Consider the following 21,368-nt stretch of genomic DNA (forward strand, 5'->3'; position numbering starts at 1 on the left):
AAGGTGCTTCAAAAGCCACCTGAGCATGGAAGACTGAATGCCTTTCCACCCACTGCCCCCCTGCTCCTGGGTCCTGGCCGCTGCCGATGGGCTTCTGCCTTCCTCTTTAACACCGGCCTTGCCACTTTTCCCTCGAAGGGAGTCCTGCTGCATCGGCGTTCCTTCTCAGAGTGGGTGCAGTTAGGGACTGGCTTTACAGTCAACCTGCAGCCATTGCATTTGTTCTGGTACAGCATGGAACCAAAAAACTATCCAGGAAGTTTGCATTGAGCTAAAGAGCTGCCACAGTGTCTGCAAGCATCAGAGGGGGAGTACCACCTACCTGCTTGGAAAGACAAGGCATCCTGGCATGTCAAGGGGTGGGTTTCCTGTGGAGAAGGAACTCTAACTCCATGCAAATGTGGCTGGAGGCTCTAGCAGTGATTACTTGATGCCAAAGGGCCCGCAACAGGCCGGCTGAGAGAGCAGCTCGAAGCCCCACCAGCCAGCTGGCGTATCGCCCCCCAGTGATTCTCAGCTGACGGTCATGTGGCTGGCCAAGTGATGCTGCAGCACCCACCCCCACCCCTGGCCTGGGAGGATGCTTTCCACTGTCAGAGAAACTGGGGCAAGGAGCAGCCCCTGGTGCCCCTTGGCAGAAAGAGGCGGAAGCTCCTTGCAGTAGCGCCTGCTGAAGGGCTCTTTGGGGTCCTGGGCAGAGGGCGGGAGCCCTCCTTGCTGTGCCCAGCAATTTCCACTAGTGGAAGCACTGGGAGCAATGGAGTTGCTGAGCCACAAAACTCCACAACAGTTGGGCAACGCTAATTTCTGCCTCTACCAGCCCAGGGAAGTTGGCCCTCACAGGCTGGCAGTGACTCCAGCCTGGAAGGGGCAGGAAGCAGTGGTGCCCTCGTATCCTGTTCCAGCTGGAGCAACTGCCAGGAGAAGCCCCTTCTGCCAAGGCAGAGTACTGCCCCATCCAGAGGGAATGTTCTGCACAGACTGGCAGCTGCTGGCCATGAGTTTGTTTGTGTTTGATTTCTATAGGCGCCCATCTCAGCAAGTGACTCTGGGCGGCTAGTTCAGTAGCAGCCGTTTCGGAGGGCTGGTTGGCAACCAGGCCTGGTCCTCTTTCTGTGCTCAGACCCAGGGAATCAAGGGCTCTGCCAAGATAAGAGACAAGAACTGGGAGAAACATCAGCCCTGATCTGGCTTCCTTCCTGCAAAGGCCTGGAACACCAGCTTCTTCAGGCCCTGTGAAAGACAGAACTTGAAAGGTCGCCATTTGTGTGAGATCATCTCCACCTTCCTTGCCTCCAGGGTGGGGGTGGGGGGTTACCTACACTAGGTGCTCCCTGTGGGCCGCATCCCCAGGGCTACCGGTGGTAGCAGGATCAGTTACCCTGGGCTGGGTTTCACCTGACTTGAAAGGATCAAACCGGGCGCCTTTGAACTCCAAAAGGCAAGAAGTGGAAATTCCGCTCCCTTTACCAGTCACTGTAAACAAGGAAAACAGTTGCCCTTTTCAAAGAGAGACCGGCGGAGTCGCAGGAAAGAAAGAACGACCCGCTCGCAGCATTTTCGTTTCCCAGCAATTTATTACATCTCCGCGAGGAAAAAAGGAAGTCGCCGCGTTCCCCCAGTGCATTCTAAGCAGCGTCCTTGTACTTGGGACGGGATGACGCCCCGCCGGGCTTCGGCTCACGGACGTGAACTGTCAGGAAACCAAAGGCAAAACACAGGTTTTCCCACCGAAAGGCCCACGTTGCAACCGGGGTCCGCTTGGCAGAAAGGAGCCGGGGCAGCCCCAAGCCCGGGGCCCAGGCTCGGATCTCGGTCCGCGGAGGGGCAGCGGGTGCCGCGGCCACCAGCGGGAGCGGTCCTTCTCTTCGCCGCGGGGAAGCTTCCGCCGGGCAGCGCTGGACTGCAAGTCCCAGGAGTGGCCTCCGCCTCCGCCGGGCCGGGCCTCCTGCAGCTTCGGGCCGGGCGTCTCCGGGTCCTCTAGGGGGGCGGGGGTGCCTCCCCGGGCGGCGGCGGGGGGGAGCCGGAGAGGGCGCGCAAGCGGGCGGCCTCCTTGCGGATCGGCTCCGCGCCGTAGATGCCGCCGCCCACCCCCAGCACGCAGATCACGACCAGGCGCACCACCGGCTCCAGCCCGCGCATGGCTGCCGCCCCCGCCGCTGTCGCGCACGCGCAGAGAATCGGCGCAGGCGCGCCCGCCTTCCTTCCGCGCCTGCGCCCTTCCGCCGCCGCCCGTCGGTCGCGGTCGCCATGGAGCCGGGCAGGGGGACGCCTGCCGGGAGGCCTCGGAAGCGGAAGTCGGAGCGGCGCGGGGGACCGGAGGGGCCGGAGCGGCGGGCGGCGGGCGGCCCCGCGGCCCCCCGGCGGCTCCTGGCGCTGAGCCTGGCGCTGCGGCTGGTCTGCTGCGTCTCGGTGCGGACCAGCTTCGTCCCGGACGAGTATTGGCAGTCGCTGGAGGTGGCGCACCGGGCAGCCTTCGGGTATCCTGCGGCGGGGCGGGCTCCCCTTCCCCCTCCCCCCACCCCCGAGCCGCGTGGAGTCCTTAACGGCGGCGCCAGATACGGGAGCCTGACCTGGGAGTGGGCCGAGGGCCTGCGCAGCCCGCTGTACCCGCTGCTCTTCGCGGGCCTCTACAAGGTGCTGCAGCTGCTGGCGAAGGACGAGGCGCCGCTGCTGGTGAGCAGACCCGCCGCCCCCTCGCGCCCCGCGTCGAGCTGGGAAGCAGAGCCGGGCGGGGACGCGTGATCCCCCCGGCAAAGAGGACCCCGACCTTCCTGGCCTCTCTCCCCGGCCCTTTTCTCCCGCGGACCCCGCCGGCCTCCCGAAGTGCGGCGCCTGCGATTGGATGCGGCACTTCGGCGGCCCTCGGACCATGCCAAGTGCGGAGGAACTTGTGGGATTGGGCCCCCGAGCTCCTTTGTAAAAAGGCCCGATGTTCGATGGTATTTTTAAGAAAAGTCCAGAAATGGAAAGAAACGGGGGGGGGAGCGTTTTTTTCTCATGTCCGCCTTAAAATCCCATTCCTATTTAGAAATAACAATAAAAGCCCCCAGCAGCAGCATTCAGTCAGCCGTTTGGCTGCCAAATTCTGGCCCTTGGGGTTTTGCTGTCCAGAGGTTCTCCATCCTGAAACCCACCCCAAAGGGCCAAATTAAGTCAGGCACCCCCTTGGCTTGTCTGTAATGTGTTGCCAAGGAAAGCTGCCTGCCAGTTGTAAGGCAATCCGATGGGAGCCTTAGAAATGGCCAAGTCATGCCCACTGCATGTGGTGGGCAGCAGTTCTGTAGCGTCCTAGGAGGTAAGCCCTTCGGCAGAGACTGGCTGAGGTCAGACTGCAGGCTGACAAAGCTGCATGGCTTAAAAACACAAGGCCGGTCTGTGAAAAATCCCAAACAGCTATACTGGAAAGCCATATGTCAGTACAGTCTTTGCTGGTTTTAGTTCTCCTGGTTTGAGTGTTGTGTTTTTGGAAGCTTTTTGTTTCAATGTACATTTGTATTTTTAGTGAAAGATCAGACTCCTTTTGGAAAGAAGCCAGAACTCCCTCCATACTCTTGTTTTGTCTTCTCATCCCTAACAGATTTGGCTCCCTAGGGTTTTCCAGGCAGTTCTGGCAGCATTTGCAGATGTGAAGTTATATTCCTTAGCAAAGCGACTGGACAACATTGAGACGGCCAAATGGGTGGTGAGTCTCAGCCTCCCCCCCTCGGGGAGAAGTCTGGCAGCCCAACCAGTAGTGTAGGATGTCTCCTGACAGGCTTCATGGCAAGGGGACCTGCTGTGATTGGACCCCTCCTCACACGCGCACCTGACTTCTGCTTTGTTTCCAGTACTTTTGCCAGTTGTGCTCTTGGTTCACATGGTACTGTTGTACCAGGACCCTGACCAACACCATGGAAGCGGTTCTCACCACCTTTGCCCTTCGTTGCTATCCCACGGAAGGCACCAAAATGGAGAACAGGTGAGATGCTTTATATCTGGCTGGGGGTGGGGTGGGAGAGGCAGAACAGACAGAGGAGCTTAGACTTGAAATTAAGGTTTTTTTATTACACCTTTGAACTTGGAGAAATAGCCATTGTTGTCATCCTTCCCAGACGGAAGTTTCTTGTGCTTGGTTGGTTTCCCAACATATTGTTGTTTTCTTTGGAAAAGTTCTGCCTTTACCTGAGCTTTTTTCAGCCTCGAGCACAGGGACTTTGGGCCTTTCTCTGTTTTCCTCCTCTCTTTAACTAAGGGCAGCTTTCACAAAATGCATTAGGCTGCAGCTCCACGTGCCCTTAAACTTGAGTAAACCCCAGGGCTGAACTGTGGCACGGGAGCCCATCTCAGTGGCTTTGCTGAAGCTGTCCTGGACTTTCCTGTCTGCCGTCCTTCCAGCAGGTGCTATCTGGCCCTGGTTGCATTGGCGTGCGTCATCCGCCCAACAGCTGCCATTCTGTGGGCCCCGCTGCTGCTCTGGCACTTCGTAAAGGAGTCTGACAAGAGGCACCTCCTCTGGGGCACTTGCCTTCCAGTGGGGTAAGTGGGTCTTTACTGAACCTTGGTAAAATCACTGCCATGCCTGGCTCACCTCTCAAATGATGCTCAAGGCAGCCAGTTGCAACACAGAAGTGAAATGGGGAAGTCACAAAAAGGAACCGTTGCTTAGCTGCAGGAGCTGTGGTGCTTGAGGTGGGGTGGATGGGAAAGAGCACAGGATGTGGGGAACAATGCATGGGCCATCCAGGGCCTCGTGAGGGAAACCTGACTTTCTTCCAGGCAGATGTTCCTTTCTTTCTTTAACAGACTAATCGCTTTGGGAGGTTCGTTAGTAGTCGACAGGGTCTTTTTTGGCAAGGTAAGCTGGTGTTATCAGATGCACCCAAGGATTGTCAAGCCTGGGATCCAAGTGCCTGGGAAGAGCTGCTGGCTCTGTCCGAGGCCTGCTCTTCCTACAGCCTCAGGAAGACTGAGATGAGCCACTTTCCTCCCTGGGGCTATCCTGTCTTCTCTGCCCCTTTTATCTGTCTCCTTTATCGTCATTTTCAGACAGGGGCAAGGCTTTCGGCTTACAGGAGAAACTGGTTAAAGACGTTGAGCCCAGGACCTTGTTTTGAGGATGAGACCAACACAGGCTATATATCACAGGCCCCCCACTCTGCACCATCCCTGGTTCCTTTTTCCAACTATGTAATTGTGTGCGTGGGTTATGTGTGTAGGACAATGATTTGGTTGCATCAGGGTGTCGCCAGTCCTTGCCAAGTGAAGCAAATTCCCTCCCAGCCCTTGAAGCTGTGCCACATTCCCTTAAGTCAAGTTGAGCTTGGTTGCTGGCACCTCCTTGCATTTTTCCAGCTTCCTAGTCCAGCTTAGAGCCTGCCAAGCTGGCCATCTCCCATCCAAGCTCTAATCAGACCTGGCCCTGCTTAACCTTTTGGTCTGAAAAAGGAGAATTGGGATGACACGGCGCCTGTTTGGGAGGCACATCTAAACGCCTCCCCAGAGGCGAGGAGTGCAGGGGAGGCAGCAGCCCCAGCTTGCAGTCATTCCTGTCATGGGGCAGCCTGGCTGTTGTTTCTCTCATTCCTGCAGTGGGTTGTGGTTCCACTCAACTTTCTGAAGTTTAATGTCCTGCATGATTTGGCTGCCTTCTATGGATCCCACTCCTGGCACTGGTATTTCACCCAGGGCTTGCCAGTGATCCTGGGCCCTCACCTGCCTTTCTTCCTCCATGGCTGCTTCCACGCTTCGAGGAAGCATCGTGTGTTCTTGGTGGTCGTGCTTTGGACGGTGGCAGCCTACAGGTACCCCGTATACCTTTTTGGGCATTGAGACTCACTCATGTGCTTGTCCCCATTGCCTCTGTGGATGTAAGGCTATTGTTGCCTTTCCTTGCTGGAGGTGGCTTAATCAGTTTTTTGCCCTTCAGCCAAGCAAAGGGGAACACTCCTGCAGCCAGGGGAGCCTCCTGGTCTTTTTCGTAGCAGGACGGAGCCTTACAGATTTTCTGAGGAAGAGGAGGGCAGCTTTGGGCTTGGGGGCACCTCCGCGATGGCCTTGCCCTGTCTATTTCTTCCAGCGTACTTCGTCACAAAGAATTCCGATTTATCTATCCCATCCTGCCCATCTGCATGCTCTTCTGTGGTAAGCATTTTGGCTTGAAGTCTATCGTGGTCCTTTGGGGGCCCCACTTTTGCTTTCCAGACCCCCCTTTGCCACATGAAATGCTTCAAAGGAAACAGAAATGAGCTCCCTGGAAGTTGTGAAATGCTCTTCACATTGAAAATAAAACCCTGTATGCCCGCAAAGGATTTAAAATCACAAGGATGTGGTTCCAATTACCCCCCTTTTGGTAAAAAGGCCAGGATTTGCTTCTAGAAGTAAAATTGGACAAAGAGTGTACAGCTGTTGTGTGGTAGCCGTTCTGGTAGGCTGTTCTGCAAAAACGGCAGGAGCCCCATCCCATGGATCTTTGCCAACTGTGAGCACCCGCCCAGCAGCCAAAGCAGCTTCCCCCCTACTTGAGAGTTCAGTTCTTCCTTATTCTCTTGGTATTTTGGTACTTTGGTTGTCACATTCATTCCAGTAATTCACAGCCCGAAGTGGCAATGCCCACAGGTGTTTGCGCTGTGTATGGCCTTTATTCTCTCAGGCAATTATTTGTCAGCTGAGAAACAAAAACAAACGCATCCCTTCCCTGGTCTACCACAATTCAGATTGCTTGAGCAGCAGTCTGGATGGTGCCTGCGGTCTGGCTGTTTCCAACTTGCTCACATGCACAGCTGCCCCCCTCTCCACAGGGCGTTCACTGGCTCAGCTGAAGAGGTGGAGAAGGGCCGCCGTCTCCTTTCTGTTGAGCTCCAACCTGCTCCTTGCCCTCTACACTGGGCTGGTCCATCAGCGTGGCACTCTTGATGTGATGGCTTACCTCCGGGAGCTCTGCAGCCCTTTGGCCCAAAAGCAGGCATCCGTTCTCCTGCTAATGCCCTGTCATTCAACTCCTTTCTACAGGTAAGGGCTAAGGTCTTGTTGCCATGCCACCTGTCCTCCTCCTCTGCTGAAATGGCATTTCCCAAAGGCTGAGTGTTCCTGCCTCCCTGGTCACAAAGACCAGGTTCCAGGAGGCCTTGTGTTTTTATCTCAATGCAGGAAGGTCTCTGAGCCGCAACTTGCACCACAATCCCTTTGGACGTGGGCGCAACAGAGAAGTCTCCCATCTCTGCCCCACCCCCCTTGTGTTTTTTAGAAGTGGAAAAAAAAAGGCAGGTATGTTAGAAGAACATCAGCCCAGCCAGCTCCCCTTCTCAGCTGTTCTGGTTTTTTTGCTCCTAGCCATATTCACTGTCCACTGCAACTGAGATTTCTTCAGTGCCCTCCAGATTTGATGGGAAGAGCCAACTATCTTGATGAAGCTGAGTTATTTTACTCCCACCCTCTCCAGTGGCTCAGCGGAGAGTTCCCTAATGCCACTGCCACGCAGCTGCCCTCCCACCTGGTCTTCTTCAACGTTCTTGAGCAGGTATGGAAGCCCCCAAGTCCCCCAATCAGCAGCACTGAAACTTTGGGGTCCTTTCTTAGCATGGCTCATAGCAGCTTCAGCAGTGAGCCTCATCTCCAAGGGCGGTGTGCAGGTCCTGACAGGGCTAGGGATGCAAAGCCTGCCAAGGAGACAAGTCCTGCTGGAGGAGCACACCAGAGTGCCCCCCTGCTGAATGCCCTGATGGCAGCCCATGACAAAGGTTTGTCTCCTTTAGGATAATGCAGGTGAATGGGTATCCCTGCCCCACAACCAAGTCTTGCCAGCTCACTTTAGCGCCCACTCTTTTGCCATGCAGCTGTGGGAGCATCGAGTTTCTCACTGAAAAGAAACCATGCGCTCGAGGCATGTCTGCAGTAAGGCAAAACTACCTTTGCTTGGCGGAGTTTTCCAAGGTCTCTCCTGCTCTGATCCTATCTACTAGTTTCATTTTGCAGTTTCCCAAACAAATTATTGAATGAACATTTTTCAAAGTAGATGCAGTGTATGTAATCCTTAACTGTATTTTTAATTACAGGAAATATCACCGTTTCTGATTTCAAACAGTTATGTAAAAGCTGCCACATTCTTTCACACCCATATGCCTCAAGGACGAGTTGGAAGCCACATTTATGTATTCGAAAACTTATTTTGGAGACGATTGGCCAAACTGGTTTAAGAGATGAGCAGGTGGTGCTGATGCAGGGGAAACAACAAAGCAGCAGCCCTGACCTTAAGTATGCTCAGACGTAGGCCCAAAACGCGGCTTAGGGGCTTTCGCTGCTGCTTTGCTTGCTCTGGGGAGGTGGAAGGTACCAGCACATTTGCTCTGGCAAAGGCTGCCTTCTGTGACACATCTGTGAAGACTTCAGATCTGCTCAGAGTATGTACAGCTATGCAAACTTCTATAAATAAGACATTTTGGAACCACCTCTTTATATTATTTTATTTTTACAACATACAGATGTGCAAAAAAATTTAAAAGCAAGATGATCAGGAGTCCACACAAATAATCCCATCATGATCAGAATAATTAAACAGCCATAAAAGATGTGCTTCTGGAGAGCATGAAATGAAATCAGTACCATATAATCTTACATTAGAACCAAGTACCAACAAGTGCAAAAAAGCTTATTTTACAACTTGCCTAAAGCTACTGCTTACCCTGCTTATTTATTGTAATAGTAGAAAGCAGCCAAATTAATTAATGCTTCACAAGAACGCGAGGCAGGAAGGATGGGGATGGAAAAGCCAACAGAGCTTTGGGGTAGTCGGCCTTTAGTTGCCCTGGGGAAAGCTCTTGCCGTGGCTGATCAGGGGCACCTGTTGCCAGCCTGCAGGGCTCCACGCAACCGCTCAGTACTTGGGGTCAAAAGGCAGCCGTCCCACTTCTATCTCCAAGTTGGCTGTGTGCCTCCCATTGCTGCGCCCTCGTTTTTGCCATCGGCCTTCCCTCTTGTGGCGCTGCTGGTGCTTCGGAATGTGTCCTTCCTGCTGAGGGCTGTAGGAGGATGTGAAAGAGGGTTGCTGACTGGGATAGCTGTAAAGGGAGAAAGCAAGTTGGGCTCAAACGTCTTCCCTGCTTGGAAGCCTCAAGTCTGGGTATTCAGCTCCTTGTCAGATGAGCGTGCCTCTGCTCATCTGAAAGAACAATCCAGGAAGCCGGCAAACTGCTTTTGACAAACACTGTGGAATTTCCCTGATCAATTAATATTCCTGATGCTAGTGTTTAGTGGAGCAAAGAAACTGGCCATCAGGCAAATATTCCCTGGAACTCATGCCCTGAGCGTAAAAAGGGATTGCCTTTTTCGCCTCAGCTAGAGGCCTTCCCTACAAAGGCATTGCTATGATTGCCCCCCCCCCATGTGCCAAGCAGAAAGGTGTGCAGTCCTGTCCTCTCCCTGGTGCCATACAAATAGCAATAATTGGCCACGCTTTGCACTCACCTGGGTGCATGTTGAGGTAACTGATCGTAATGGAAGTAGTACTGGTATATATATTTGTCCAAGTCTTCAAATGCTCTGTCACTGCGTCTCTGGTAGTCTTTTATGTCTTCCAGATAGTCCTTGACATCACTGACAAAATCTGAGAACAGCATCTGGTCGTGGATAAAGACGCCATTGCGGAAAAACTTGTTGACGAAAATCTCCAGTTCTTGCCAGTGATGAAAGTTCTTTACTTCTTGCTGCAAATACTTGTGCATTAATTGATTAAATTCATCAGCCCGAATAGGATCCAGGATTTTGTTAAAGAGACTAACAAATTCTTGGTGGGCACAGTCAAAAATGCCAGAACATCCTTTTAGAAGGGTGTGGTGTTTCCGGCTCCCCGCAGGGCCTTTGGGACACTCCCTGGAAGCAGCATCTGCGGGTGAGGGCGGAAGGGGCCGGGCGGCCTCGGGTGGTCTCCGGTGGCTGAAAGGCCTCTGGCTGCCCGGGGCCCTGGGGTGTGCTGTCTTAGCTGGCCCTTCATGGGAACTGTCTGCCTGATACGTGGTCCTCCCTTTTCTGTTAATCTCGTGTCTTCTGTCACCGTACCTTTTCTTCTCTCTTCCATCGAAGATATTTTTTGTTGTGTCCTTAAAATGTCTAAAGGTGGACTTGACAGAATCAGAGAACTTTCTCAGGTTCTCTTTCACAGCTTCTTTGGCCTGCTTGATTTTCTCCTTATGGTGGCGTACGAATTCCTTGGTAGAATTCTTCATGGCATCAAACGTCTCTTTTACAGAACCAAAAAAGGTTGCTTTTGGCTTGGCTTTACTTTGGCTTCCTCCTTTCCCAGCTGGTTTCTGGGCTTTTTCTGCTCTTTCTTGCTTCTCTGCACGATCTTTAACTTCAACATACAGTTTCTCCCACAAGTCTGACCGCTGCTGCTCGAAGCTCAGCTTCTTCTCCAGCTCAGTCAGCATCCCACGCAGGGTTTCCAACTCCTGGCTCTTAAGCAAGCTGGCCTCTGTCTCCAGCGGCACTGGCTGAGAACTCAGCTTCTCCAGGGTTTCCCGAAGTGCCATTGTCACCTGGCGCTCTTTGTCAAGCTCCCTTCTTAGCATCTGGGCTTCAGCCAACGACGTCTCCTTTTGCTTCATGAAACTCTGCGTTCTGTGCTTTTCCTCCTCCAAATGCACTCTGAGTTTTTGATTTTCGGTAGCAATCAGTGACTCTGGGCTGGGACCTTTGCTTTCCAAGTGTCTTATTTGTTCCCTCAGCTCCCTCAGCTCTTCCTGTAACCGTGCCAGTGCTTTTTCCTCCCTCTGCAAAGACTCCCTCAGGTGCTGGTTTTCTGAAGCCAGGTGATGTTTCTGGGATTCAAAGGACCTCTTTTCCAACTCTGCTGTGAGCAAGCAAGTTGTGAGGCCCTCCTTCAGAGACTGGGTGGAAAAAGAAAGCACAAAGTCGCACAAGTTCCAGCGGTGGAAAAACAGAGAAGGGAAAAAGAGATTGTGGTCCTAGCCAAGACGGGACAATTTGGCAGCAGCAGAACTCAGAGAGCAGGAAGGCTCCCTCCCTGCCTGCCCTGCTCTGCAGGGAGAGGAAATGAGGAGCAGTGGGCTTCAGCTCCCCACTTTGCGTTCCACTACGAGGCAAGCGCTTGGCCTCGTGTCTTCCTCAGACTTAGTGACGTGTGGGTCTGGAGCTCATGGAAGACAACAAATACAATGCGTTGCCTCCGCTTGTCTTTGGCTGCTTGAGGTGACAAAGCTGCAAAACCATGTAACAGAAGGGGGCAAATGCTCAGGACTGAGATGTTTTCAATCTGCAGGGAATGGAAACATTCTCCTTACCCCACACTGCGTTTTACTTCCTTGTTGCTGGCATTGCAAAAGATCCCCCTTCATATCATTCAGTTCATCTTCGTGAGTCTTCTCCACCAGTTCCTGCCGTTTTTGGATCTGAACTGTACCTTGAAACAGAAAATTTCCTTTTTTATCTGATGAGAAAAATGGGAAGTTAGGCAGCTTATTAGAGACATGTATTTTCTTTCTTCAGTTTTATAAACTGAACTATGACCTGGTAGAGCAGACTGAAATACTGAGCTTTAATAGAAATGAAGGTTTCAAACCATGGCAAAAGTTTCGATCTGTTGTTAAAGCAGCAGCTTATATAGTATAAGAATGCAGCTAATGTGGTAGGCATGCAATCTTGCAACCAGCACCACATGCTTAGCGCCTGTTTTGAAAAGAGCATAAACCGGGGTCAAGCCCATACCAGCCCTCTTTAAAACAGTGGCTGCACCAAGCTGCATCAGCCTGGATAGGGGATACCTGAAAACTGACGCTCTTTTTTATGAGAAATGCTGTCAGTGACTGAAGCATCTCTGGCTCACAGCCATGTGCAGTAGGCACTTTTAGTTGAAGAACCCCATGCAGCAACCCCCAACAAACGGAAAGATCCGCTAGGATCAAAGGAGCAGCAGCCACTGCCAAAAACACACAGAGACAGCGCTGAGGGAAGGTAGACCTGATTTCTCCCAGCGCAGATGCAGAACTGCCCTTAGGCTGGACAGAACCTCCCAGGAGAAAGGGCAGTTAAAGGCCACCCTACCCACAGTGAAACAAAAAACCCAAAGCACATCTGGCAAAGGTGGCTAAACTCAATTTCACAGCAACACCTTTCAATAATGTCTCTTACCTTCAAATTTCCCTGGGGGCAAAAGTAGCAGATGGATATCAGCATTACTCAGATGACACTGTAATGATGTTTTCTACCTCCAGACCAGGATCTGGGACCACCAGAAACCAATAAGCACTATCTATCAATCTTAAGAATTTCTATGCCGCTTCATTCCAAGCTGGTTCTGAGCCAGTTCATTAGGAAACCAGAATTTTACCCATAATCTGGGTCCCCATCTGAAGGAATATTTTGGAAGATATTTTTGTTTCTCAGCTGGTTGTTTTTAGTAATTATGTGTCAGCCCTTTCAGGTAAACCAGGCAGGAAACACAACCAGATGAGCTAGTTCTACTTTACTGTTAGGCTCCATTAACAGAACCTTGCAAGTCTGAAAGGACAAATCTCCCGCCCTCCCTCTTTACAGCTTGGGTGGTCCAGTAGGGTGTTTCCTAGGTTTCTTTGGACCGCCACCCTCTCTTGGGCTCCCTTTCCTTTTATCATTCCCTGAACGGCATCTCTTCCCTCTGTTCCCAAGGTCTCCCTCACATTCCATCACATTATGTGAATAAAGAAAAGACACAGAACCCCCAAAGGTGGTTCATGGTTGATTTGCAAAAGTTTTCCCTGCAACACACAAAATGATGTGTATCAAGAGTGCAAGGATGAGGTCGCTGGATTTGTAAGCCATGCTCACCTGCGTGGGAGTCTGCCTCTGGAGAGCAGCCTTTCTCGTGAGCACTTGGCTGGGACTGGAAGTAACCCCAACTCTTGGAAACTGGAGCCCCTGCAGAATTTCCCAGAGTACCTTGGAGAGTCAGGTAGGGAGCCCACATGGATTGCTTACTCCCTCTACTGCAACCAGCTATAAAGAGAAGTAGCGTTCCACATCTACGCCTTCAGTATTTCTGTGGATGGGGCAGGCAGCTAGAAATGGTGGATTTAGCTTGATTCCTCTGATGAGTCAGTGGCGCTGGCGCACTCTCCTGATCCGCCACTGCAGAAAGCGCCTACCTTTACCCAGTGTATATTCCACTTTTTCTCCCAGGAGGACAAGGGATCATCCTGCGAGAGAGCTCCTGGCATGAGTCCTTGGCTGGCAACCAAGCAGGGAATCGGCAAGAAGGATTGGAACCTGGACCTCTCCAAGCCAAATCCATATGCTAAGCGCTGCATTGAACAATCCTCTTTATTCCTTTGCTCACCTGGGAGAAAAAGCCTCTTTCCCAGCAGTTCAGAATTTGAATTTTATTAGTTTTATAACCCACCTTTCCTGAAGGACCTCAAGGCGGTGTACACACTACACTGTCCTCCTATTTCATCCCCCAGAATCAGCCCTATGAGGCTCACTGGGCTGAGAGAATGACTGGCCCCAAATCCCCCAGGAAGCTACAATGGCACAGAGGGAACCGGAACACGGGTCTCCCCAGCACCAGTCTGGCAGTTCACCCTGAGGCCCTTCAGCTCTCCTGCTGGCTGCAGAGCATCACGTGCTTGGGCAAGTCTGCTCTTGCACTGGAGTCTTAATGTATGCATAAATGGCCTTCAGGGACCATCAATCCCAACATAAAAGCCCAGGTGTGCCGAAAATGCAGCAGCCTTTAATCTTTCAGGCTATTTTGCCCCTTAAAATGCCAGAAAGGGAGAATTTTGTTTGGCTGTGTGTTCTCCATCCCTGCTGCACTCACCATAAAAATGCCCAAAGCCCATGCTGACCGCAATCACCAAGGCGAGGATGATGCACCTGTTCAGGCCGCTGCTCAGCAAGTGCTTGGCCTGCTTGACTTCTGGGTCATGCAGTGGGAGGCCCTCCTCTGACTCTGAACTGGAGAGAAGCCTCTTCTTTGTACGGCGCCGCCGCAAGGCAGGGCTGGAGCAGTGGCTGGTTTCGTCGCTGCTGGATTCCTCGCCACTTGGCTGCAGCGGAAAAACTGGGCAACAAACACAGACGATAAACAAAGGCCCTCCGGGCCCCCTCTGGGCACAAAAGCAGCTTCTTCCTCCCAAACTTGAGGACTTCCAAGCAAGCAGGCCTGGGAGGGTGCCTGCCCAGCCTCATCCTTCCCTTGGGCCCCTTGGCACAGGTCAGGGGGAGCAGCCCTTCTGCCCACAGGCCTCCCTTGTATTCCAGAGGACACCATGGGCACCTAACTCCATGCTTGCTGGCGCTGCAGCAGCCAGGGTTCTGTCAAGTGGAAATCGGAACTCTCAGTACCACCTCCAGGCTTTCTGGGGCTGAATCCTGGGCAGGTCCCGTACTGTCCAATCACATCATGTTGGTGCCCTTTTGCAAATGGAAAACTGGCCTCCGACAGGAATGCAGGTAGTCGTTCAAAGGGGAAAGCACTCAGTATCTTACTGCAGCTCATCTCCAACATCATTTAACGTCACATATTTCAACCAGCAGCTAAAACACACCTGGCACCATACAAAGAGCTGCTGTTATGCTAGTTGCATGGCAGGCATAGTTCAGAAGAGAAACCAGCCAGAATGGCAGACTGCTGCCCGGCTGAGGGCAGGGCAAGGCCAAATGTTCTGATTGGGGCTAAAGGAATGGGGCCAAAACTCACAGCCGCTGCTCATGCGAGGGGTTAGCTAGGCTGGCACTGCAGAAAGCAGCCTTTTCCCCCTTGTGAGCAGTCAGGTGCAGGGAACGCTCCCCCGAATCCGCCTCTTTGTCCTGTTCTTTCTGCCCAGTAGGTCCAAGGCCAAGCCAATGTTCCCATTTTGAAGGGGCTGGGAAGGGGCTCCCTGGGAGGTGTGTCTCCTCCAGCCACAGAAGGCTTGCCAGGAGGCAAGCCGGGGCATCATCCCTAAGGGACAGGTGGCCAGCACAAGAAGCCCCATTACTGAACAAGTCCTCGTGTTACGCGAGGGATTTCATTAAGCACACCCATACTTGGAAAATTGCATGCCTATACACATGCATGGACAATTGCACGCGCACACACACAGTAAGCAACAAATCAGAAACCAAAGGCACAAAGCTGGCTAGATTTTGGTCTTTGAGATGGTACAAGTGCAGCTATCAGTCTTGCAACAGAAAGGGGGAAGGTGCTTCCTTATAATGGCCCACTAATGCAGGCGCCTTTTGGTTTATGAGTCAGGATTTAGGTGTTTGTTAGTCTTTTAACTTGCCCCAAGACCCTCAATTACTCTTAGAGCCCTGGCTTCACCTGAGGAGCCATCTCTTGGCACCCCAGGAGGCCTTCTCTTCCACCCCTCCACACACACACACACGTCCCCCAGGGATTCCTTCTTGCAGGGGGGTGAGGAGGGAGGACGCACCCTCGCTTCTTCAAAAGACCCATAAAGCAGGAAAGCGCCTCCCGCCCGGCCATCGTGCCAGCAAGGGGGGGGGCGGCCACTGGCTCGTTTGGCTGCTTACCCCATCCGCTCGCCCACTGCGGGACCGTCCAGAGCTGCTCCAGCCAACCGGCTTTTGCACACAAAACAGAAGGAAGAGATTGTAACCTCTGGTTGAGACGACACGGCAAAGGGTCACCTGTTCCGTGTACAAGGGACGGTGGGGAAGGGCCGGCTTCTTGCCGGAGGCTGAAGGAGGCTCTCTGGTTAAAGCCAGGGTGGACCCAGAGCAGCAGCCCTGCTTCCCTTGACCCCTCCCTGGTCAGACTCCAGACCCCACCAAAGGGGCACTTGTTTGCAGGACCCCCAGAGGCGTCAGACTACAATCCCCGTCAGTCTGCTTTCAATCACCTTATCTGACCAGCTCACCATCTGCATCTCCCCCCAGAACAGGTTGAGGCGGAGGAAAAGTTATTCTAATGCCAGAGATGGTTTGACTTAAAACATGCAATTTCCCAGATAGACTGACTAGAAGAGGCTGGCTCTTTCAGCGGTTATAGACTAGAAAGCAGATTTGAACTCGGTGAATCAAGTTTACCTGAGGTTAAATATTAACTCTAACCTACAGCTCCAAATAAGGGTTTAGAAATACTCATTTATGCTCCATCTTGCTTCCCAACAGAGGTAAAAAAATCCCCACCTTTGTTTTAAATGATATGGGTGACTGTTTGCTGGACAAGTCCCAGGTCCCCATAACAAAGACTCGCCTTTGCCTCTGCTTGCCCTGTGCAAAGAACAGCATTCTCTTCCAGAGGAGGCCAGGCAGCAGCACGGGGCCATTTGGTACAAGGCCTCTGTAAAGCCCATGATCAGATTAACACACTTAAGAAACCCTAAAGGAGGCCTATCCCTTCTTAACTGGAGGGCAGGGTTTCTGTCTAATTGGTGGCATAGATCTTCCAGGGTGCTCAACTGATTAAACAGAGAGCCAGATGGGCCCCACACTCCCCACAGAAGTTTCAAGAGACAGAGTTAAAAAAGGGCCTAACAACACATAGCTCCACAGAGCCAAAAACATTAGCTTTTTCTAATGCTCAATAGAGTTAGGGTGAAAACTGGTTTCCTATTCTTAATCAAAACAACTCAAGGCAATACACAAAGCTGGGGCAGCTGTCTGAGGACTGTCGCCTTCAGAACGCTGAGCGTTTCCACAGGATGCTGCCTGCTTTCGAGAGGCTGAAGAACTCTGCGTACCTGTTTCTGGCTGGCAAAAGGTGTACTGGCTGCTGGAAGAGGAGCCCATGTTGAAATTCTCCGAGGCCTGGCCCTCCTCATCTCCGGAGGCAGCTTCTTCCTGGCTTGCAACGTCTTCTGCCTTCGGCACCTCCAGAGTCACAATGTCTGAATCGTCACTTGCTGCCCCCACACAGGAAGCCTCATCCACCAGTTTTTCTTTCTCATCCTTGTATATAACGTTAAAACGAGTGGCATTTTATTACCAACTCGGAAAATTAAATGGGTGTATCTTTTTGCAAGTGCCTTATCAGGCTTTTGTTTTTTCTTTTACAGAAACTCTTGGAAAAATACTTTGAAGTTACAAGTATTTTCTGTAAATTTCAAATGAAAAATTGCATTTAAAAACTAGAGTGGCAATGTAATTCAAGAGCTAAATGGATGTTTCTTTTCTCCCCCCCAACCCCATTTTTCTCCCCTTTAACATTAGGATGGTCTTCCTACATCTGAGAAATTGAATATTTTTTCTAAAAATTTGTTCGCAGAGGTGCTGCATAATAATTTGAATGGAAATGTCCCCCACCTGGACATTATTAAGCCCCTCTGAAACCGAGAGCGTGCACATGGATGGCCAGGCTTCCACAGCTTGCTCACGGACCCAGAGAGTAGACCTATCGGCTGGGAGAGAAAGCCCTGAAAGGGCGTGTCTGAGACCTGGCCAGCTGAGCAGAGGGGTGCTGGCACCAGGGCTGGGTGAGGCGGGTGAGGCCTGTTCTGAGGATGCCAAGGGCACAGAAGGGCTGTAGGCCTTTCCAGCACTCCAGGCCTTTCCTACCTTCAGGGTAGGGAACACGACAGCAACTTCCATGGGTGGCAACCCCCCGACTGCCCTTGAGGGGAAAGAAGCTGACTGCCTGTGGCCCCTCGGACTGCCGCTTTCTCCTAGTTGGAAAAGCCTCACAGAGAAACCCCAGCAGAGAGCAGGTAGAGCACCTGCACCCAGAGCCGTTTGATTGGGGCACATTCACAGGGGATCCTCCAGACAACAGAACAGGGCCACATAGCAGGGTGGGAAGGAGCAGCGGGGGGCAGGTCTCCTCTGTCTGTAGAAGCCCTTCTGAAGAGGCCACCTGCTGCATTCCACCTTTCTGCTGACAGCTACAAACACGAGAGGCTTCTGTCCCCAGCATGTGATCTTCCAAGCCCTTTGCTGAATCACAGCTTACCCCAGGAACCGGCTTGCTGGGCTCCAGTGGGGGCTGGTTTGCAGCTCTTCCTGGTGACACACCACCCTGGCCCAGGTCAGCTGCAGAAGCAAAGGATGCAGACATACAAAATCAACGTTATATACAGAGCTATCCAATGGCCCGTTTTTTTTCAGGCATATGTACGTACTTGCACGCACCCGTGCTGCTTAGGCCAATCTCAGCTTATCACAGCTGCAGAATTTGAACTGGGCTGCATCAGTTATATGGCATATATGTCCATTTTACTCATTATACGTGAATCTGGCCATGGAAACAGCAGTCACTGCTACAGAACAACAGCTCGGTATTAATACTAATGCAGATCAGACTATTTCTGAGGCTGACACGTTGCCTGCGACCCATGTTCCAGTCCCAAGCTGGTGACTGGAACTCTGGGTATGGACCTGCTTTGATGCTGCCAATGCTTCCCACCCCGCTAGCAACTACCAGCCTATTTATTCCCCAAACAGGGAAGATCATTACAGGGCTTATCCTCAAATACCTGAGTCAAAACAAAGCTTCCTATTTCATTCCTGGCCACCCTAACCTCAGGCCCCCTCCCCTTCCATGCAGCCAGACATCTCTCAGTTGGCTCAGCAATCCAAGCATGCAATTCCCTGTGGTGTGAATAGCAACACTGCCTAGGCTCCGTGTTCAGCCTCACCTTGCAGGCTAGCGGCTTGCTCCCACTGGTCTTCTGCTTGAGTTGGAGATGGAAATTCCTCTGAGGCCAGTTCCTCATGGCCGCTTGCACTGTCAGAGTCAGGTGCCACTGCTTCGATGTCAGAACCCTGAAAACACAAGCACACTCACAGGAAACTCAAAAATTTTAGGAAACTGAGCTGGAAGCTCCGGAAAGAGCCCCCTGGTGTTCCACAACCAGCACCTCACTGGAACCTCAGAGCAGGGATGGGCAACAAGCAGTCCACAAGCAGGATGCTCATCAGCTGCGTGGTTTGCTCCCTAAATAAAGGTGGGAAGGCAAGAGGCCTCTGGGAAGCAAAGCCTTTCTATCCTTCCAAAATCTGGCTAATCGTATAGGTCTTTAGGTGAGGGGAGGGTTAAGGGTGGAAATGGGAGCAGTTTGCCTCCCCCCCTCCCCATATTTGTCCCCAGATCCCCTCCTGAAGCTTGGGTAGAACAGCTGTGGTGCCTGACACCTCACAGGTCGCTTTGAGCCCAGAGCACCCATCTGTGAACAAGTGCCTGCCCTTTCACCTCAAAGCTCGCTGCTTGGCACATGGGTACAGAGAGAGCTGCTCTATGCTTCTATCTGAAACCAGAGGACACCTCAGGTGCCATGACTCAAAGGACCTGTTCTTCCTCAATTATTCTGTCTTACGCAAGAACTGTAATTAGGGTTGCCCACAGCTGCCCACCACCCTAGCTCATACAGGTCTGGCTTGCTTTGGTCCTTTAAACCTCTGTTAAGTCAAAACCCTGTTTTGTGGGGCATGACAGATTCCTCCCAAGCCCTGGCTGCCTCAAATGGACTATGCTGCTTGATGGGTGGGGATGGCAGCAGCTCCTCACGGGGGTGCTCACCCTCAGAAGCTTTGATATGAACAGTTTGTAGGTGCCAGAGAAGGAAGTTCATAAACAGAGCTTCTCCAGTGACACTAGAGACCTTGGCCAAAGATATCAGGGATTTTAAGTAAACATCAACAGGAACACTCAAGAAGTCCAACAGCGGACACACTTCATCTATTATATGATGGGGTAGTCTCCGATGAAGCTGTGTTCACGAGCCTTTGCAGAAAACTCCCCACTGCTGAGAAAAAAGCCCTTCGCCTGTTGGTTGGAAGGCGAAGGGCTTTTTTCAGCACCAGGCCCTGAATTTGGCTGGCATGTTCCTTGCACTCCCCTTCCGGCTCAACAGAATCTATGGAAGGGGGGGGGGGGAGAGAGAGAGAGAAGGCTGGGGAAAAAAAATCCAGCTGCCAGGGGTCTTTAAGCCATAGAAAGCATGGGATTTGAAAGTTGTTAGAAAGTTGTTAGAGAGCCACTTTGGTCTAGTGGTTAAGGTGCTGGGCTAGAAACCAGGAGTCTGTGAGTTCTAGCCCTGCCTTAGGCATGAAAGCTGGCTGGGTGGCCTTGGGCCAATGCCTCTCTCTCAGCCCAACCCACCTCATAGGGTTGTTGTTGTGGGGAAAATAGGAGGAGGAAGGAGTATTAGGTATGTTAGCCACCTTGAGTTATTTATAAAATATGGTAAAGGCGGGATAAAAATAAAATAAACAAAAATGTCAAGCGAGCAAAACACAGTCAACAGGGAAAAACTATCCTACATCACACTAAATTCCTGACTGAACCTGTAAAGTTCTTTTGCTGCAGCAACAGTTCTAAAGCAGCAGGAACATTTCCTGCTCTGCCTGATACCAGAAGTGTTTTGCCAGAGATCCCGGCATTCCTCCAGCGTGGGTTGGCACTGTCCTGCTCTTTCTCTCCTGGAGACCCATTCAGCCCAGGGACAGAGCAACAAGAAGAGTGCAAAGGATGTTCCTACCCCTGAATTCACAACAAGGGGAGACGGCCCCTGTTCCCAAAGTACACTCTGCCAAGTACCTCATGGTTGATAACTGTCCAGCCGCATGACGAGTCGCTGTCACTGGAAATTTCTGACATTTTCAAGAAGCTGAAAGCAAAACAGCCAGGCGGTTATAGCTCCCGGCTGAAAAATGAAGGCTGCGCCCGTCTTATGGGCACAAACGTTCTCGAACTCGGACTTCTCCGCCAGAAACACAATCTGGGCAATGGCCAGCAAAGGACCTTCCAAGGTGACCACCTTAGGGGGCCCAAAGATCTCTCTCTCCCACCCCGAAACAGCCGCTGCGGGAGGGAACGCGACGGGGGGGGCGCGTCTGGGGACCAAGCCCCTCCTGGCTCACCTCCGGCGCTGCCCCCGCCGTGCCAAGCCGGTTCCCCCCGTGCCCCGAGGCTCCTTGGGCCCGAAGAAGCTTCCCTGAGGTGAGCAGCAGCCGTCGCCCCATCCAGCTCCGGGAGCAGCGCTCTCCGGCCCGCGCTTCCTCCTGGGCAGGGCGAGCAGCCGCCGGCCCTCCCACCCTGCGCTGCCCGGCCGCCGGCCGCCATCCCCCAGCCAGGGGGCGTCGGGAGGTCGCAATCGGCTCTCCGCGGGGCAGATCGGCGGCGCTTCCCTCCCGCGGCCCCGGCCGGAAGCTCTGAGCCGTTCCCACCTCTCGCCCGGGGGCCGTGAGACCCGACGCGCTCCAGGGCCGCGGCCGGCCTACCTGCTGGGGCGGCGGCGCAACGACCGACGGGCCTCCCCTCCCTCGCCAGAAAAACAAACAAGAGGCCGGAAAGGCGACGCCGCTGCGCCTGCGCCTCCCGCGGGGGCGAACGCCGGGAAGCGTAGTCCGCCTCCGCCCGGCGCTGCGGCAGGCGAGCCGCTGCGGGACTACAGGCCCCAGGGGGGAGCGCGGCGAGGGCCGGCCGCCGCGCGTCAACAAAGGGCGGGGCCTGG

The 21,368-nt window shown here is 52.8% G+C and overlaps 2 protein-coding genes across 8 annotated transcripts; one reads left to right on the forward strand and one right to left on the reverse strand.

Annotated features, from left to right (window-relative positions):
- Positions 1 to 1,692: 1,692 nt before the first annotated feature.
- Positions 1,693 to 8,422, forward strand: PIGB (phosphatidylinositol glycan anchor biosynthesis class B). 2 transcript variants are annotated; one of them, XM_063314212.1, is made up of 11 exons: positions 1,693 to 2,480; positions 2,559 to 2,676; positions 3,581 to 3,685; positions 3,831 to 3,961; positions 4,378 to 4,518; positions 4,786 to 4,837; positions 5,572 to 5,783; positions 6,059 to 6,123; positions 6,780 to 6,990; positions 7,312 to 7,498; positions 8,034 to 8,422. In XM_063314212.1, the coding sequence occupies exons 1-11, from the start codon at positions 2,251 to 2,253 to the stop codon at positions 8,172 to 8,174; spliced, it is 1,593 nt and encodes a 530-aa protein (XP_063170282.1). In that variant the 5' UTR covers positions 1,693 to 2,250; the 3' UTR covers positions 8,175 to 8,422. The 2 variants fall into 2 exon arrangements, with proteins under 2 accessions (XP_063170282.1, XP_063170283.1); XM_063314213.1 differs by lacking the exon at positions 4,378 to 4,518 and having other exon boundaries at positions 2,236 to 2,480.
- On the reverse strand, positions 8,415 to 21,250 carry CCPG1 (cell cycle progression 1). 6 transcript variants are annotated; one of them, XM_063314205.1, is made up of 10 exons: positions 21,136 to 21,250; positions 20,453 to 20,522; positions 18,552 to 18,678; positions 17,867 to 17,946; positions 16,662 to 16,869; positions 15,490 to 15,540; positions 13,790 to 14,032; positions 11,277 to 11,422; positions 9,442 to 10,862; positions 8,415 to 9,035 (listed from the first exon to the last, which is right to left on the reverse strand). In XM_063314205.1, exons 2-10 carry the CDS (start codon positions 20,510 to 20,512, stop codon positions 8,852 to 8,854), a joined length of 2,520 nt encoding a protein of 839 aa, XP_063170275.1. In that variant the 5' UTR covers positions 20,513 to 20,522; positions 21,136 to 21,250; the 3' UTR covers positions 8,415 to 8,851. The 6 variants fall into 6 exon arrangements, with proteins under 6 accessions (XP_063170275.1, XP_063170276.1, XP_063170278.1 ...); XM_063314206.1 differs by having other exon boundaries at positions 11,277 to 11,395; positions 21,136 to 21,243; XM_063314208.1 differs by having other exon boundaries at positions 8,415 to 8,996; positions 21,136 to 21,241.
- Between the last annotated feature and the right edge of the window lie 118 nt (positions 21,251 to 21,368).

Source organism: Candoia aspera, chromosome 13 (assembly GCF_035149785.1).
Source record: "Candoia aspera isolate rCanAsp1 chromosome 13, rCanAsp1.hap2, whole genome shotgun sequence".
Taxonomy (NCBI): domain Eukaryota; kingdom Metazoa; phylum Chordata; class Lepidosauria; order Squamata; family Boidae; genus Candoia; species Candoia aspera.